Source organism: Heteronotia binoei, chromosome 11 (assembly GCF_032191835.1).
Source record: "Heteronotia binoei isolate CCM8104 ecotype False Entrance Well chromosome 11, APGP_CSIRO_Hbin_v1, whole genome shotgun sequence".
Taxonomy (NCBI): domain Eukaryota; kingdom Metazoa; phylum Chordata; class Lepidosauria; order Squamata; family Gekkonidae; genus Heteronotia; species Heteronotia binoei.
In genome coordinates, this window is record NC_083233.1 from 83,729,534 (window position 1) to 83,746,604 (window position 17,071).

Below are 17,071 nucleotides of genomic sequence, written 5' to 3' on the forward strand. Positions count from 1 at the left end.
TCGAGTCTGATACTTATTTTTGCGTCAGTTTCAGGAGGGCGGCTGAGCTGGTCTTCAGTGGAACAGCAGGAACTGAATCCGGAAGCACCTGAGAAACCCACCAGATGGGGGGAGGAGCTTTGGAGAGCTAAATCCCCCCATTTGGCAGGGAGTGGCGTGACTCTCCAAAGCTCCTGCCACCCAAATCTTGCTTGTTTCTCGGGGGCTGCTGGACTCAGTTCTAGCTGTTGTGCAGACCCCGTTTCTCAACATTGTAATCCCGTGACACTGTGGATTGGATGCCTTGTGCTATTTGGCTGCCTGGTTTTACACTGTGAAGCCTGCCTTGAGTATCCATGAGAAAGGTGGGCTATAAATATAGCAAAAAAAATAAACTACATCTCTGGAAAAGAGTCCATTGGGCTGAGGCAGCCCCTTTGGATGGGGAGGCGAAGGGAGGGGACGTGGCCTTGCAGAGAACTTGGTGCTGAAATGTCCAAGATGGGCAGGAAGTTTCTACAAGACCACCCCTCCCTCAGTTTTCAGCCAGTTGGAGCCCTGTGTGCCTGAATAACAGAAGTTCTAAGGGTGCCGTGCTTTGGACCACAAAATGCGGGCAAACATCAAGTGAGCAAGACTATGTGAAGCTGTCTGGTGTTCAGTGAGATCCTGGGCCCTTCCAGCTGTCTGTCACCTCCGAGGTTTTGTGTAGTGGGGGGGGGGGTCTTCTGGGCTGCCTGGTATGTGACATTCTTCTGACCTCACATTTCACAGAGCCTTGGTCCCTTCCCAGGAGTGCTTGGAGCCAGGATTGGGCCTTGGACAAGGTGTAGTTTGCATGGCTGAAAGCGATGGGGCTGTCAACCCGCATCCTCAGCAGGGGAATGTGGGGGAGTGTGGGGCTGGGGGAGAGAATTTGCTTCTGGCAAGGAGAGGCTTGGGCATAAAGGAAGGGCACACGTGACCTCCAAGGCCTGGGCTGGTAGGACCTCAAAGGGAAGCCCAGCCCCTTGTTGCCTGTGAGCCCCCAGAAGTGATGACTCCCCCCTTTTTTGCACATGGGGCAGGCCTGGCTGTCATAACTCCATGCAGGGGTATAAGGCCAGAGCCCACCTCGGCTTGAGGCAGAGCTGTTTGTTGCATTCTGGATGGTCAACATTTCCTCCTGGCTCCAAGGAGAAGCAGCGTGCAGAATGAGTCCCTGCTAGTCCTCCGTTCCATAAGATCACAGGGAGGGGGTGAAATGGCGACGTGAGGGGACTCTTGGATCGTCTGCTGGAGGACGCAAAGAAAGGCCTCAGGTATGAGGGGCTAGTTCATGCCAGGTACACTCATCATCCCTTCCTGGGCCAGGCTGCAGGATGGGCTTGTCTTGGGCATGACTGGCAGTGGCCTGGGCCTGGAGCGGTGCCAACCCTTCCCCGCCCACTAATGGCCCTTGCGCCATTGTTGTGCAACCTCGCAGTCCTTTGGGTGGCTCACCTGCAGAAGGAGGGGGACTTGGAGCAGAGGAATGCCTTTGTGGGGCCCGGCGCTGTTTTCCTTCTAGCCTGGAAACTGTCCCTGTCTGAGAAAAGGTGAAACTGCATAGTGAGTGGCCAATGCTGCCGCCTGCAAAGTGAAGGGGGCCAATCCAGAAAGAGGCTGCTGAGCTGCCTGGGAGCCTTGGCCGAAAAAATGGATCCTGGCAGCCAGAGAAACAGCAGCCTGATGCTAGAAGCTCTCGCTGGGAGCCTGTGTGGGATGGAATCTTCTGGTGCCACACGCGGTGCCTGAGAGACACTCTGCACATGTCCCAAAGTACGCTCTGCTTCATTCTGGCTTCCCAAGCTGAGCTCTGGCATTGCAAGCAGCTTTTGGGGCTGAAGTCCCCCCACAAGACCTGGCTGCTATGAGTTGGCTCGGCTAATGAGAAGCAGGGAGCACTGCAAAGACACTGAATGCCTTCCTTCTCGCCCAAGAGGGACGTTTGGGGAGGAGGGGAGCAGCCTGGTGGTAAAATTCAGGCCTGAAAAGGATGAGTCATCGGCATTGATTCAGGTGCCTCAGCTGTGGGCAAAGAAGCGGCAAAGCTGAGTTTTCCATGGGAAACAGAAGAGAGCCGCAGATGCCAACGTTGGCCCCAGGGCCTCACCCTGAGCGGGCTGTCCCCCCTGACAGATGAGACAGAGAGCAACAGAAGGACTTGGCCTCTCTCCTTGTGATACATAATGGGGAGAGGAGGCGGCCGACCGGCCAGCCTGCCAGCCTCATGCTTTATAGACAAGCTGGAACAAGATATAGACAAGCTGGAAGGGGTCCAGAAGAGGGTGATGAAGATCGTGAGGGGTCTGGAGACCAAGTCGTATGAGGAAAGGTTGAAGGAGCTGGGCATGTTTAGCCTAGAGAGGAGGCGGCTGAGAGGTGATAGGATCACCATCTTCAAATACGTGAAGGGCTGTCCTACAGAGGATGGGGTGGAATTGTTTTATGTGGTGCCAGAAGATAGGACCAGAACCAGTGGGTTGAAATTAAATCAGAAGAGTTTCCGGCTCAACATTAGGAAGAACTTCCTGACCGGTAGAGCGGTTCCTCAGTGAAACAGACTTTCTCGGGAGGTGGAGGGCTCTCCTTCCTTGGAGGTTTAGAAACAGAGGCTAGATGGCCATCTGACAGCAATGAAGATCCTGTGAATTTAGGTGTTTGTGGAATTTCCTGCATTGTGCAGGGGGTTGGACTGGATGACCCTGGAGGTCCCTTCCAATTCTATGATTCTAAGTTTCCACAGGCTTCCTCCTTGGGAGGTGGTGGGCTCTCCTTCCTTGGAGGTTTTTAAGCAGAGGCTAGATGGCCATCCGACAGCAATGAGGATCCTCTGAATTTAGGGGGAGGGGTTTGTGAGTTTCCTGCATTGTGCAGGGGTTGGACTAGATGACCCTGGAGTCCCTTCAGTTCTCGGATTCTAGGATTCTCATGCACACAAATACGTGAATCTGCCTTCTACTGACCATCGAGGGCAATCTTGTTAACCCAGCCTGACAGCAGCTCAGGTGGAGGGACTTCCAGCATCACCCGCTACCTGAGCCTTTCAGCTGAAGATGCTGCCAGGGGTTGAACGCCCTGAGAGCTTCTTCACGCCAAGCAGAGTCTCTGCACTGAGCCACCACAGCCCCTCTGCATTGTTAGGGAGCACTTTTGTAGTTGTTGAGCCTTGCGAGAGCTCAGTTGCTCCATCAGCACTCCTTGCAAGTTAATGAAGAAGTTCAAAATTATTCCCCTGAAGTATTCTTCTTTTTTAATTCCAAGGGTTCCCTTGCTTTCTCACCATTGGCCTCCAGGGGCGTTCCGTGCAAATGAGAATACAAGAATAAGGATAAAGCATAAAATCAAATTTAAAAATAGGTCAAAGACTTCAGCTCAGAAGTTTGGGGAACTGGGACAGGTTTAGCTTGGTGCTGAAGGAGAGCTGGGAAGGCTAGAGGTGAGTGTGTTTGGGGAAGCACGCAACAAGTGAGAGGCCACCATAGAAAAGGCTCTGCCCTAGTAGCTGTCCATGTAGCTTCTGAAGCCAAGGACAACTAGCCCAGGACCTCAGCAAATAGATAGGCTCATTCCAGAGGAGGTGGTCTTCAAGAGTCCCGGCCCAGCCCTTCAGGCTCTACAGCATGTTGCTTCTCTTTCTCTTTTTGTAAGAATTCACCTACAAACTTGTTAAAATAGGAATCTACAAGCAAGAGAGAAGTTGTCCAGCCTACAGTGCAGCTTTAACTGATCGTGATCAAACTGGTCCCCAGATTTCAAAATGTTGATTGTAACTCTTGCACAAATAACTCCTCAGGTGTCTGAGTGCGACAAAAGTCTCAGACACGTCTTGTTTTAAACCCTTTGCGGGGACTGCTGAAAGAGGGAGGAATTTCTGGCAGCATTTCTTCCCACCCCCTGCCTCCAGTAATAAGATATTCTTATGCATAGGAACGCTCATCTTTTAAATTTATGTATTTAAGAGATTTCTGTGTTGTCTCATCAGATGCAGCTTGTGATCAAATTTCCCTTTTCTTTGTAAGAGAACAAGGAAAGGAAAGGTCACCCGACTCTGGGGTGACGTTGCTTTTACAACGTTTTCACGGCAGACTTTTTACAGGGTGGTTTGTCATTGCCTTCCCCGGTCATCTACACTTTCCCACAGCAAGCTGGGGACTATTTGACCGACCTCGGAAGGATGGAAAGCTGAGTCAACCTGGAGCCAGCTACCTGAACCCAGCTTCCACTGGGATCGAACTCAGGTCGTGAGCAGAGCTTAGGACTGCAGTACTGCAGCTTTACCACTCTGCGCTATGGGGCTCTTACCAAGAGAACAAAGGACACCATAAATTGCAGGCAAAGTTTCTTGGAGAAAGTCTTTTACTCACTCTGCCTAGCACCGATAGCATTAAAAAATCTCACTGTCTGCCCTGGGAACGGGCCAGTCCTGGAGCAGAGCAGGCCCTGGAAGAAGAGCCCTGGAAGCTCTCAGAGAATTGGCTACATCGGGAGGCATGGCCTAATATGCAAAAGAGCTCCTGCTAGAATTCCACCCCTGCTTAGCGGCATGGAGGCCTCGGAGACCGGGCAGGGAGCTGGGCTGGGAGGGCTAAGCTCTTCTAAGGTTCTCGCATTCTGTGGTGAGAGGGAGAGGAGAGGAGCAGGTGGAGCCTTGCCTGGCTGCCAGCTGTGCACATCCCCCCCCCCCCCTCCGCTTGCCATCTGCTCCCTTCTCTCTCCTCTCCACACATGGTCCTCAGAAGCTGTGGGCAGGCGGGAAGCAACTGATGAGAGTGAAGCATTCTTGCCAGCTCCCCCTGGCACAAATAGGTGGTCCTGGGGGTGTATGAGTGAGACCTAGGGGAGAGAGTTGGGTTGGGGCCTGGGGTGCAGCTCCAAATCCCACCAGGGATCCCCCCCAGGAGACTCAGTAGGGGGCCTTGAGCTAGTGCCTAACTGCCTAACCTACCTTGCATAAGAAGATATTGGATTTATATCCCATCCTATCCTCTGAGTCACAGAGCAGTCACAATCTCCTTTAGTCTCCCCCTCCACACACACACACACACAACAGACATCCTGTGAGGTGGGTGGGGCTGAGAGAGCTCTCCCAGAAGCTGGCCTTTCAAGGACAACTCATACAAGAGCTATGGCTGATCCAAAGCCATTCCAGCAGCTGCAGGTGGAAGAGTGGGGAATCAAACCTGGTTCTCCCACTTAACCACTACACCAAACTGGCATAAGAACATAAGAAAGGCCATGTTGGATCAGGCCAATGGCCCATCCAGTCCAGCACTCTGTGTCACACAGGAGCCAAAAACCCCAGGTGCCATCAGGAGCTCCATCAGTGGGGCTGGAAGCCCTCCCACTGTGCCCCCCAAGCACCAAGAATACAGAGCATTACTGCCCCAGACAGAGAGTTCCAACAATATACTGTGGCTAAGAGCCACTGATGGAACTCTGCTCCATACGTTTATCTAATCCCCTCAAAGCTGGCTATGCTTGTAGCCGCCACCATCTCCTAAGAACATAAGAGAAGCCATGTCGGATCAGGCCAATGGCCCATCCAGCCAACACTCTGTGCCACACAGTGGCCAAAAAACTCCCAAGTGTCATCAGGAAGTCCACCAGTGGGGCCAAGACTCTAGAAGCCCTTCTACTGCTGCCCTCCCAGCACCAAGAAGACAGAGCATCACTTGCCCCAGACAGTTCCAACAATATGCTGTGTCTAATAGCCACTGATGGACCTCTGCTCCAGATGTTTATCCAATCCCCTCTTGAAGCTCTCTATGCCTGTAGCTGCCACCACCTCCTGTGGCAGTGAATTCCACGTGTGAATCACAGCCTTTGTAAGGCTGTTGCGAGAGGAAGGGAGAGAAGCTTGCATCCCACCCATACCAGAGAGCCAGTTTGGTGTAGTGGTTAAATGTGTGGACTCTTATCTGGGAGAACCGGGTTTGATTCCCTACTACTTGCACCTGCTGGAATGGCCTGGGGTCAGTCATAGCTCTCCCAGAGCTGTTCTCTCAAGAGCAGTTTCTGTCAGAGCTCTCTCAGCCCCACCTACCTACCAGGGTGTCTGTTGAGGGGAGGGGAAGGGGAAGGAGACTGTGAGCTGCTCTGAGACTCCTTTGATGCTGGGGGGGCTATCCACTTGCAGAGGGGGCTGGCAGGTAGAATGAGATGCTGATCCCCCCCTCTACACACTTCTCATCCAAAGTGGTTTTTATTCCCCTCCCCCCCCCAGCCAGCTTTAGGGACTGAAAATTAGCGGGGGGGGGGATGAGCCAGAAGATGGGTGGCAGATCCAAGTGGGGGGGGGGGTTAAATCCTTCGCAGATGCCCCCCTCCCTCTCATGCTTGCAATGGGCCGAGTGTGCAGAATGGTCTTGAATGGATTTCTAAAGGCTAAGGATGCAGGTGCTCAAAGCCTGAGGCAACTCCTCTCCCCCCCACGGCTCTTAACCTTCAGCCTTCAGTTACCCCTCTCTCCCTCCTTCCCTGTCTGTTTCTGCCCATGATGACAACACAGCGTATTGTTGGAACTCTCTGTCTGGGGCAGTGATGCTCTGTATTCTTGTGCTGGGGGGGGGCACAGTGGGAGGGCTTCTAGTGTCCTGGCCCCACTGGTGGACCTCCTGATGGCACCTGGGTTTTTTGGCCACTATGTTCTTAACACACAATCTCTTTCCTGGATTTGTGTGTGTGTGTATTTGTTGGTGGGGGGGGGGGGACCCTTCCAAGAGCTTTTTATTTGGTCGCTTGTGCTGCAAAGGCCAGAACGACCCATGCCCCAGGAAGAGCCTGGTGGCTGATAGCTGCTGGCTGGATTGTAACTCAGGACGCTTGGTGGAGGGGGGAGTTGCTTTTTTTCAAGCTGATTTATAATCCGGCAGCCAAGTGTTTACCCAGTGTGGTGCAGAGGTTGCAGTGCTGGGCGAGGATCTGTGGGGCGCGGGTTCAAATCCCCACTCTGGCATGGAAGCTCCCTGGGTGGTCTTCAGCCTGCCACCCTCTGTGGCTGCCTAGCCTCCCTCGCAAGGCTGGTGTGAGGGTCAAGGAGGGGAGAGCAGCAGATATGGTGCCAGGAGTACCGTGGAAGGAGGAAGCACAGGGTAGCAGAAGGGACTAAATACACGGGCGGGGGTTTTAGTGAGCGCCTCTTCAGTAAAGTGTTCCTCTTTATAGGGTCATTTAAAAAATAAAATGATGCACCGTTACTCATTTGCTGTTTAGAAAAGGGCAGTGCCTGCGATGCCTGCAAAGTGCAGGTTGCTTTGTGGCCGTGAGAGCTGACTCAGCACCAAAGAGGCTGCAGCTTGTTGGTTTTATTCAATTTGTATCCCCCCCCACCGCAAAGGCAGGCTCAGGGCGGCTTAGACACTCACGTAAATACATGGAACAGAAGAGCACATTAAGATAGAAAAACATCAAAATCAAACCGTTGTTGAGGGTCTCTAATCTGGAGCACAGGAGCCTTCTCGGGATTAGGGCCCTGGGGAAGGGGAGGGGCCAAGCCTCATCAGAAATGTCACATGACACCCTGCCCCCCCCCCCCCAGCGCAGCTTTAAGCCCCAAGAGGGGAAAGTGCTCAGTCTGGCCTTCTGGGGTTCTCTTGTTTAGCCAAAGTGTTTCCTCCCGGTCTTGTCTTCTTCGGCAGGTGAAGCAAATCATGGAGGAAGCCGTCACCAGGAAGTTCGTGCATGAGGACAGCAGCCACATCATCTCTTTCTGCGGTGAGTCGAGGGGGGGGGGCTGGGGCTCCTTTGTTCCTTTGGCTCCCCCTCCGCAAGAAGCTCCTTCCGGTCTGGAGCTCCTCTCTGGTTTGGGCAGCTCAGTCAAGCCTGGGTGGCTGTGGGCCTTCCGCTCATGACCCCTGCTGCCCCCCTCCAGCCCTGGGCTGCCTGCTTACAGCTGAACCCCAGTTCTTGGGAAGGAAATGAACCCTGGTCTGCTCTGGCATCTTGACAAATTACTGGAGTCGGCTGAGGACTTCCAGTTTAGAGAGCCAGATTGGTGTAGTGGTTAAGTGTGCGGACTCTTATCTGGGAGAACCGAGTTTGATTCCCCACTCCTCCACTTGCACCTGCTGGAATGGCCTTGGGTCAGCCAGAGCTCTCTTATCTGGGAGAACCGGGTTGGATTCCCCACTCCTCCACTTGCACCTTCTGGAATGGCCTTGAGTCAGCCAGAGCTCTCTTATCTGGGAGAACCGGGTTTGATTCCCCACTCCTCCACTTGCACCTGCTGGGATGGCCTTGGGTCAGCCATAGCTCTCTTATCTGGGAGAACCGGGTTTGATTCCCCATTCCTCCACCTGCAGCTGCCGGAATGGCATTGGGTCAGCCAGAGCTCTCTTATCTGGGAGAACCGGGTTTGATTCCCCACTCCTCCACTTGCAGCTGCTGGAATGGCCTTGGGTCAGCCAGAGCTCTCTTATCTGGGAGAACTGGGTTTGATTCCCCACTCCTTCACTTGCAGCTGCTGGAAGGGCTTTGGGTCAGCCAGAGCTCTCTTATCTGGGAGAACCGGGTTTGATTCCCCACTCCTCCACTTGCACCTGCTGGAATGGCCTTGGGACAGCCATAGCCCTGGCAGAGATTGTCCTTGAAAGGGCAGCTGCTGTGAGAGCCCTCTCCAGCCCCACCCACCTCACAGGGTGCCTGTTGTGGGGGAGGAAGGTAAAGGAGATTGTGAGCTGCTCTGAGACTCTTCGGAGTGGAGGGTGGGATATAAATCCAATATCTCCTTTGTCTTCCATTTTGGCCCGAGGGGAGAAAGGAGAGTGGGTGCAAACCCAAACAGGAACCTCTTTGTGGCAGCTGCTTGAGACACTGTGGGCATGCCAATGCATTGGTTTCTTCTCCCCCAACCCCCAGGGATTCTTCCCCTAGGGCAGGGGTGGCCAACAGTAGCTCTCCAGATGTTTTTTGCCTACACCTCCCATCAGCCCCAGCCAGCATGCTGCCAGGGATGCCTTGAGTGCATGCTGGCTGGGGCTGATGGGAGGTGTAGGCAAAAAACATCTGGAGAGCTACCGCAGGCCACCGCTGCCCTGGGGTCCCATCCTGGCTAAGAGTCCTGCTTCCCAGGAAGCCAGCCAGCCTCTGTTAGTTCAGGGGCCCACATTTGGACTCCACACAGTTGTTGGGGTGCCTCAGAGCAAGGTCTCTGCCTTCAGTCTTGGCGTTCTGCACCAGGGGATGATTGGAGCGGAAGGAGGGAGAGAGGGGACTGAGAGTGAAGCAGATCTGAGTCCAGAAAGCGGCAGGCAGGCAGAGTGACTGCCCTCCGTGGCTTGGGTCATTAGCCATGCCAGGCTGCCGGCCAGTAGGCATGCGCTGCAAACGTTTTGTTTGAATTTCCCGTGTGGGTCTTCTACAGGGCTCGCTTTGCATTGGGCTGGAATTTGGAGAACGGCTGCCAGACCTTTGGGTTGACCTGTGGCCCGCCTGGATTTGAGAGGCTTCAGAAGCCTTTTGGAGACTTTTAATTACTCCCAGTATTTGTGTTTATTCGGGCCCAGACCCCAGCTGGCTGAAATGGTCAATTTCAGTTATGTTTTCAGCTTGCATCTATCTGGAAGAAACCTCTCTCCCCCCCACCCCCGCCCGCCTCCAGCCTGGCTCACTGCGGAGCTGGGAAAGGCAAGGCCCAGGTTATGGATACGGCGAGGGGGAGTTCCAGAGGAAGGCTTCTTGCGGTGCTACTCTGGGGCCCGCATTTCTGGTTGGGTTTTAGTGGCCCCGTGGCACAGAGTGGTAAAGCAGCAGTACTGCAGTACTGTGACCTGAACTCTCTGCTCACGACCTGAGTTCGATCCCAGCGAAAGCTGGTTCAGGTAGCGAGCTGGAGGTTGACTCAGCCTTCCATCTTTCTGAGGTCGGTGAAATGAGTCCCCAGCTTGGTGGGGGGAAAGTGTAGATGACTGGGGAAGGCAAGGGCAAACCACCCCATAAAAAGTCTACCGTGAAAACGTGAAAGCAGCATCACCCCAGAGTCAGAAACGACTGGTGCTTGCCCAGGGGACCTTTCCATTTCTTGGCTTTTCCTGGTGGTCAGGAAGCTGCTGCTGCTGCACCATCCAATGCGCTCTGCTCCCCCTCTGCCCACAGCTGCAGTCGAGGCCTGCGTCCTTCACGGCCTCAAGCGCCGGGCGGCTGGTTTCCTGCGCAGCAACAAGATCGCCGCTCTGTTCATGAAGGTGGGGAAGAGCTTCCCTCCTGCCGAGGAGCTTTCTCGGAAGGTGCAGGACCTGGAGCAGCTCATCGAGAATGCGTGAGTTCAGGGGGGCTGGGCACGGGTGGGGTGATGGGACTGAGCCCTGCTGAGGTGGGGGTTTTGCTGGGGGTCCAGACCCTCGATAAAGGGAGAGTAGGAGGTTTGTATGCAGAAACATCCCATTTCTGGAAATGTTGACGCCTTGGGGAGGGGGATTTGGAGGCAGAATGTTGGGGGAAACTGTAATAGATGCTATACTTCAGGATGGGCAGCCATGTTATTCTGTCTGTACCAGCAGAAAACAGCAAGAGTTCAATAGCATTTTAATGATTAACAGAATCTGTGGCAAGGGAGGATCTTTTGGGAGTCACTTTTCACTTCTTCAGATACCAAATGACTGCAATAACTCACAAAAGCTCCTCCCGCAAGGCTCGGTACTGGGTCCCATGCTCTTTAACTTGTTCATAAATGATTTGGAGTTGGGAGTGAGCAGTGAAGTGGCCCGGTTTGCAGTTGACACTAAATTGTTCAGGGTGGTGAGAACCAGAGAGGATTGTGAGGCACTCCGAAGGGATCTGTTGAGGCTGGGTGAGTGGGCGTCAACGTGGCAGATGAGGTTCAATGTGGCCAAGTGCAAAGTAATGCACATTGGGGCCAAGAATCCCAGGTGCACATGCAAGTTGATGGGGTGTGAACTAGGCAGAGACTGACCAAGAGAGAGATCTTGGGGTCGTGGGAGATAATTCACTGAAAATGTCAAGACAGTGTGCGATTGCAATAAAAAAGGCCAACGCCATGCTGGGAATTATTAGGAAGGGAATTGAAAACAAATCAGCCAGTATCATAATGCCCCTGTATAAATCAATGGTGTGGTCTCATTTGGAGTACTGTGTGCAGTTCTGGTGGCCGCACCTCCAAAAGGATATTATAGCATTGGAGAAAGTCCAGAAAAGGGCAACTAGAATGATTAAAGGGCTGGAACACTTTCCCTATGAAGAAAGGTTGAAACGCTTGGGGCTCTTTATCTTGGAGAAACGTCGACTGTGGGGTGACATGACAGAGGTTTACAAGATAATGCATGGGATGGAGAAAGTAGAGAAAGAAGTATTTTTCTCCCTTTCTCAAAATGCAAGAACTCGTGGGCATTCCATTAAATTGCTGAGCAGTCAGGTTAAAACAGATAAAAGGAAGTACTTCTTCACCCAAAGGGTGATTAACATGTGAAATTCACTGCCACAGGAGGTGGTGGCGGCTACAAGCATAGCCAGCTTTAAGGGGATTGGATAAAAATATGGCATAGAGGTCCATCAGTGGCTATTAGCCACAGTGTGTGTGTGTATATATATATATATATATATATGTGTGTGTGTGTGTGTGTGTGTGTGTATATATATACACACACACACACACATATTGGCCACTGTGTGACACAGAGTGTTGGACTGGACGGGCCATTGGCCTGATCCAACATGGCTTCTCTTATGTTCTCCCCTGTGGCCACAAGTGTTGTTAGTCTTTAAAGTGCTGCTGGACTCTGGCTCTTTTAGAATCATAGAGTTGGAAGGGATCTCCAGGGTCATCTAGTCCAACCCCCTGCACAATGCAGGAAACTCACAAATACCTCCCCCCAAATTCACAGGATTTTCATTGCTGTCAGATGGCCATCCAGCCTGTGTTTAAAAACCTCCAAGGAAGGAGAGCCCACCACCTCCCAAGGAAGCCTGTTCCACTGAGGAACTGCTCTTTAATGGCCAGGGTCATCTAGTCCAACCCCCTGCACAATGCACGAAACTCAGAAACACCTCCCCCTAAATTCACAGGATCCTCATTGCTGTCAGATGGCCATCTAGCCTCTGTTTAAAAACCTCCAAGGAAGGAGAGCCCACCACCTCCCGAGGAAGCCTGTTCCACTGAGGAATCGCTCTAAGGGTCAGGAAGTTCTTCCTCATGTTGAGCTGGAAACTCTTTTGATTTAATTTCAACCCATTGGATCTGGTCCTGCCTTCCAGGGCCGCAGAAAACAATTCCACACCCTCCTTTAGATGACAGCCCTTCAAGTCCTTGAAGATGGTGATCCTATCACCTCTCAGCTGCCACCTCTCCAAGCTAAACATGCCCACTTTTCTTTGTAAGACTTTCTCTCCAGACCGAAGCTTAAACTTAGTTCACTTTCTTAATATAAAATGCATCATGTATAACTTGGATAAGATACCAAATCAAACTACTTGGTGTACTCAGGACCAAAGTTCCCTCTAAGCTGTGGAGTCTTATGAGCAAAAATTATACTTTGTGAACTCCTGGCATTATAGTTGTGAGCTCCTGCATCAATTAGTTTGCTCCGGGGCCGTCCTTCTGGAGCTAAGGCAAAAATGTGTGAATCAGAGGCTAAAAAACTGAGTTGGCTCACGCTAACTCAGCTTAGAGGGGACACTGCTCAGGACTCTGAAGAGCATCATTTTCTGCAAGCAGAATTGTGGGTACCCCAAATGCTCAAGCACCAGAGATGCAGCCTCCTGCAACCTCTGCCCCTTGGCGCAGGCATCTTAGAGAGGCCGGGGAAAATAAGACTCACTCCGTGTGGTAAAGAAAATAAAGTGAGTCTCTGCACAGATAACCATCCTGTGGATTCATAAGGGGGCTAATGGTGAATTTCAGGGGTGGCCAACGGTAGCTCTCCAGATGTTTTTTTGCCTACAACTCCCATCAGCCCCAGCCATTGGCCAAGCTGGCTGGGACTGATGGGAGTTGTAGGCAAAAAAACATCTGAAGAGCTACCATTGGCCACCCCTGGTATCTGACCATGTTTTGAACTTCGTAACATTGAAAGCACTGAACATTTCAGTAGTGTTATGATCATACAATTATGACATATTGATTTTGGGCAGAATTTGTCACATTTAAACAATATATGCTTGCAAAAAATATGTTTGCAACACCCACAAGAATCATCAAGAACTAATGCTGTGAATTGTCTTACATGTTTGTCTTCAGACTATGCATTCCAAGTAAAACTTTGCTTTGTTGAGTTGTTTCATTTAGACCCCACCTGTCTCCTCAGCGGGGACCACCCCATTCTTCCATTTTATCCTCACAACAACCCTGTCAAGTGGGTTAAGCTAAGAGTGTGTGACTGGCCCAGCTTCTGTGGGGAGCTTCATGGGGAGATGAACATGGGTCACCCAAATTCTGGCCTGACCCTCCAAACACATCTCTGCTCTGCCTCTCTTGAAAAAAGATTTCCTTCATTCCAAAATAGAAGATATTTCATAGCAGGTTTTTCCCCCCAGCGCTCCCTCAAATTTCCCATTTTTCTGCTGGGGAAAAAGTTCTTGGACAGCCCACCCCCAACACACACCCAAATTTCCTTTTCTTTCCTCAGGGCTTCACCTCTCTCCTCCATGCAGGGCTCCTCCGTTATTCCTGTCTTGCTCTGCTTCTGTCTGAGGCCCTGGTTGTCCATGCCACACAAACAGCAGGCTTAAGATCTGCCTTCAGAAGTGAAAAGTCTGGATCAAGGCAACCCAGATGCCTGGCCGAGAGTAGCCAATTTCTCCAAGTTTGGTTCAGAGCTGGCATTCCCTCTAAGCTGAGCTAGTGTGAGCTAGCTCACTGTTTATTTAGCCTCTGACTCACACGTTTTTGCCTTAGCTCAAGAAGGAGGACCTCAGAGCAAACTAATGTATGCAGTGAGCCAAATCACTCACTCACAACTTTAATGCCAGCAGCTCACAAAGTAAAATTGTGACTCACGAGACTCCACGGCTTAGAGGGAGCGTTGGTGCAGAGGGCAGCCATGTTGGTCTGCCATGGAACAGCTGGCTTTGAGTCTCCTGGCACCTTAGAGAGCAACAAGATTTTGGGGGCAGGAGCTTTCAAGAGCCAGAGCTCTTGTGAAGAAGATATTGGATTTCTATCCTGCCCTCCACTCCAAATCTCAGAGTCTCAGACCAGCTCACGATCTCCTGTAGCGATATAGCACCATGAAATGGTTTTTTAGAAAATTTAAAAAATTGTAATTATATTTTATTGGTTTTTAACTTGTGAAAATGAATGTTGTTAGCTACCCTGTCCGCTTGCGGAGAGGACGGGATAGAAATTTAATGTAATAAATAATAGTAAATAAATTTATCTTCCTCCCCGACAACAGACACCCTGTGAGGTGGGTGGGACTGAGAGGGCTCTCACAGCAGCTGCCCTTTCAAGGACAACCTCTGTGATAACTATGGCTGACCCAAGGCCATTCCAGCAGGTGCAAGTGGAGGACTGGGGAGTCAAACCCGGTTCTCCCAGATAAGAGTCCGCACGCACACTTAACCACTACACCAAACTGGCTCTCTAGAAGAAGAAGAATTATTGCAGTTTTATACCCTGCCCTTCTCTCTGAATCAGAGACTCAGAGCGGCTTACAATCTCCTATATCTTCTCCCCCCCATAACAGACACCCTGTGAGGTGGGTGGGGCTGAGAGGGCTCTCACAGCAGCTGCCCTTTCAAGGACAGAGTCTCAGAGTGGCTCACAATCTCCTTTACCGTCCTCCCCCACAGCAGACACCCTGTGAGGTGGGTGGGGCTGAGAGGGCTCTCACAGCAGCTGCCCTTTCAAGGACAACCTCTGTGATAGCTATGGCTGACCTAAGGCCATTCCAGCAGGTGCAAGTGGAGGAGTGGGAAGTCAAACCTGGTTGTCCCAGATAAGAGTCCACACACTTAACCATTACACCACACTGGCTCTCCAAGAGGCTACTGGTCTGTAAGAGGCTACTGGACTCAAATCTAGGGGATTTCTCCATCTAATTCTTTAAGTAAATTCAGTGTCTGCAATATCTTGCATTGGTTATTGCTGCAGGTTTCAGGTGCAAATGTTTGTATAAATATCAAGTTTGTCCCATATGTGTTCTGGGAGCTGAAGTGGACTGTCTGGGTATGTGTGGGGGGTCTGGGGCTGCTCTTCAGGTATTTGTCCTGATATATTCATGATTGGATGGGCTTCTTTCTCCCTTGTTTCCTCCAAGGCGCAACCAGGGCCCGGGGGCTCAGGAGAACACCCGCAAGGTCCAGAAATTACCCAGCTTGTCTCCCCAGGCCATTCGGCACCTCTGGATCCGCACTGCACTTTTTGAGAAAGTCCTGGACAAAATCGTGCACCACTTGGTAGAAAACAGCAGGTGAGGCTCCTTCCTTCTTCTCTCTGTTGGGACAACCGGACTGGCCTGTTCAAACCATCATCCCAGGGAGCCAGCAAGGACATCAGTGGAGTCCACTTAAACTATCCTTTACTGGTGCTGCCCCATCTTTTCTCAAGAATGGATGGAAGGCAGAGAGTTGTAAAATGTTTCCACCCTGGGGAGAAGCAAGAGTTGAACAGCATTTCCGTGTCCTGCTGCCGCTGGGTGACACAGAGTGTTGGACTAGATGGGCCATTGCCTGATTCAGCATGGCTTCTCTCATGCTAATTAAAAAGAGCAATAAATCTACTCTTCCTTCAGCAACAGTATTGAACTGTCTGTCGGGTGTCAGGGCCGTTTTGTACGTTTCCTAATCAGTTGCTGAACCCTGCAGAGCTTGTGAAAGTGACATACGATTAACATGAATACCTCTGGTTGATATCATGAACACGCAGCGTCCTTTTTGGATTCCTTTCTGTTCTTGCTGGCTTCCTGCCTTCTAAGCCCTCTGTGCCTCTCTCTTTCTGTTCCCAGCAAATACTATGAGAAAGAAGCCCTGCTCATGGATCCTGTCGATGGGCCGATCCTCGCCTCTCTGCTGGGTTTGTGGAGCCTTTCTAAACTTTGTGACGAGAAGTCTTCTCCTTGCTACCTGCCTTCTGCCGAGTCATCCCCCGGGCCTCTTGAGCCCAGTCTCGACCCCTCTCCGTGGTTGTGGCTTTCCAGAGAGTCAGGCAGCTGACAGTGGCCTTTGCCAGCCCCCAGTAGCCCAGATCCCTTCTGAAGTGAAGTTGCTGAGGGCTGTGCTGGGACCCTTTTGTGTGCAGAGTGGAGATCTTTCATAGCCGGAGCCTTCCAGGCAGCACAGCAGAGTGGCCTTGCTCCTGAGGAGGGGGCGCGGGGCAAGAAGCAGGCCTGATGCAGAAACCTGTTGTGACAGAAGGCATCTGCAGCTGCCAAAGCAGGAAAGGGGAAGGGAGAGGCGAATGGGGAGCCTGCTGGGGGGAGCCAGGCTGCCACCATCTCTGGAGGGCTTTTGTACAACTCATTTTTCTTCCCCGGAAGGAAACGTTTTCCAGGGGAATGGTGGGAGCAGGGGCTGGAGGCAGCCTGGTGGCCTTGGAAGAGTGAAAGCAGCTCTGAAGCCATTTTTGCTGTTCTTGAAGGGACTCTGTTTTGTGGGAATGAATTGACAGGAAACCAAGGTTGAACAATTTTCTTTTCATACATATTAGGTGACGAATAAGCAAGGGAAAAAGCTAGTTTAAATTTGAATGAAATAATCCTGAATTTTAGAATACCAGGTTTGACTGGTAGGCACATTTTCAAATTTCCATTTTGCAGCAATGGAAATTTTTCCCATTTAATTTTTTTTTATTGAAAACATCTGTATAGTTAAACCTAATGCAGAACAACTTATTATAAACAATCAGGTGATTCTAAATCATAAAACAACAGTGTCAGGATTACAAAACAAGTACAAGAGGATTTTATGCATGCAGCTTGAACAACTGGAGACTCACTATATAGTCAGTCGAAAGTAAATCATAGAAGCATAGAAAGGACTGGAAGGCAAAAACTCATTATCCATCAAAAATGAATTGACAGGAAACCAAGGTTGAACAATTTTCTTTTCATACCTGTTAGGTGAAGAATAAGCAAGGGGAAAAGCTAGTTTAAATTTGAATGAAATAGTCCCAAATTTT

General features: G+C 51.2%; 1 protein-coding gene across 1 annotated transcript in view; it reads left to right on the top strand.

Moving 5' to 3' along the window:
• SGSM1 (small G protein signaling modulator 1) overlaps positions 1–17,071 on the top strand; it is a 62,438-nt gene that overhangs the window by 9,891 nt on the left and 35,476 nt on the right. Inside the window, exons 2-5 of the mRNA XM_060249189.1 lie at positions 7,641–7,716; positions 10,096–10,258; positions 15,213–15,365; positions 15,900–15,967. Of these exons, the coding sequence (XP_060105172.1) occupies positions 7,641–7,716; positions 10,096–10,258; positions 15,213–15,365; positions 15,900–15,967 (460 nt within the window). The remainder of the gene's footprint in view (positions 1–7,640; positions 7,717–10,095; positions 10,259–15,212; positions 15,366–15,899; positions 15,968–17,071) is intronic.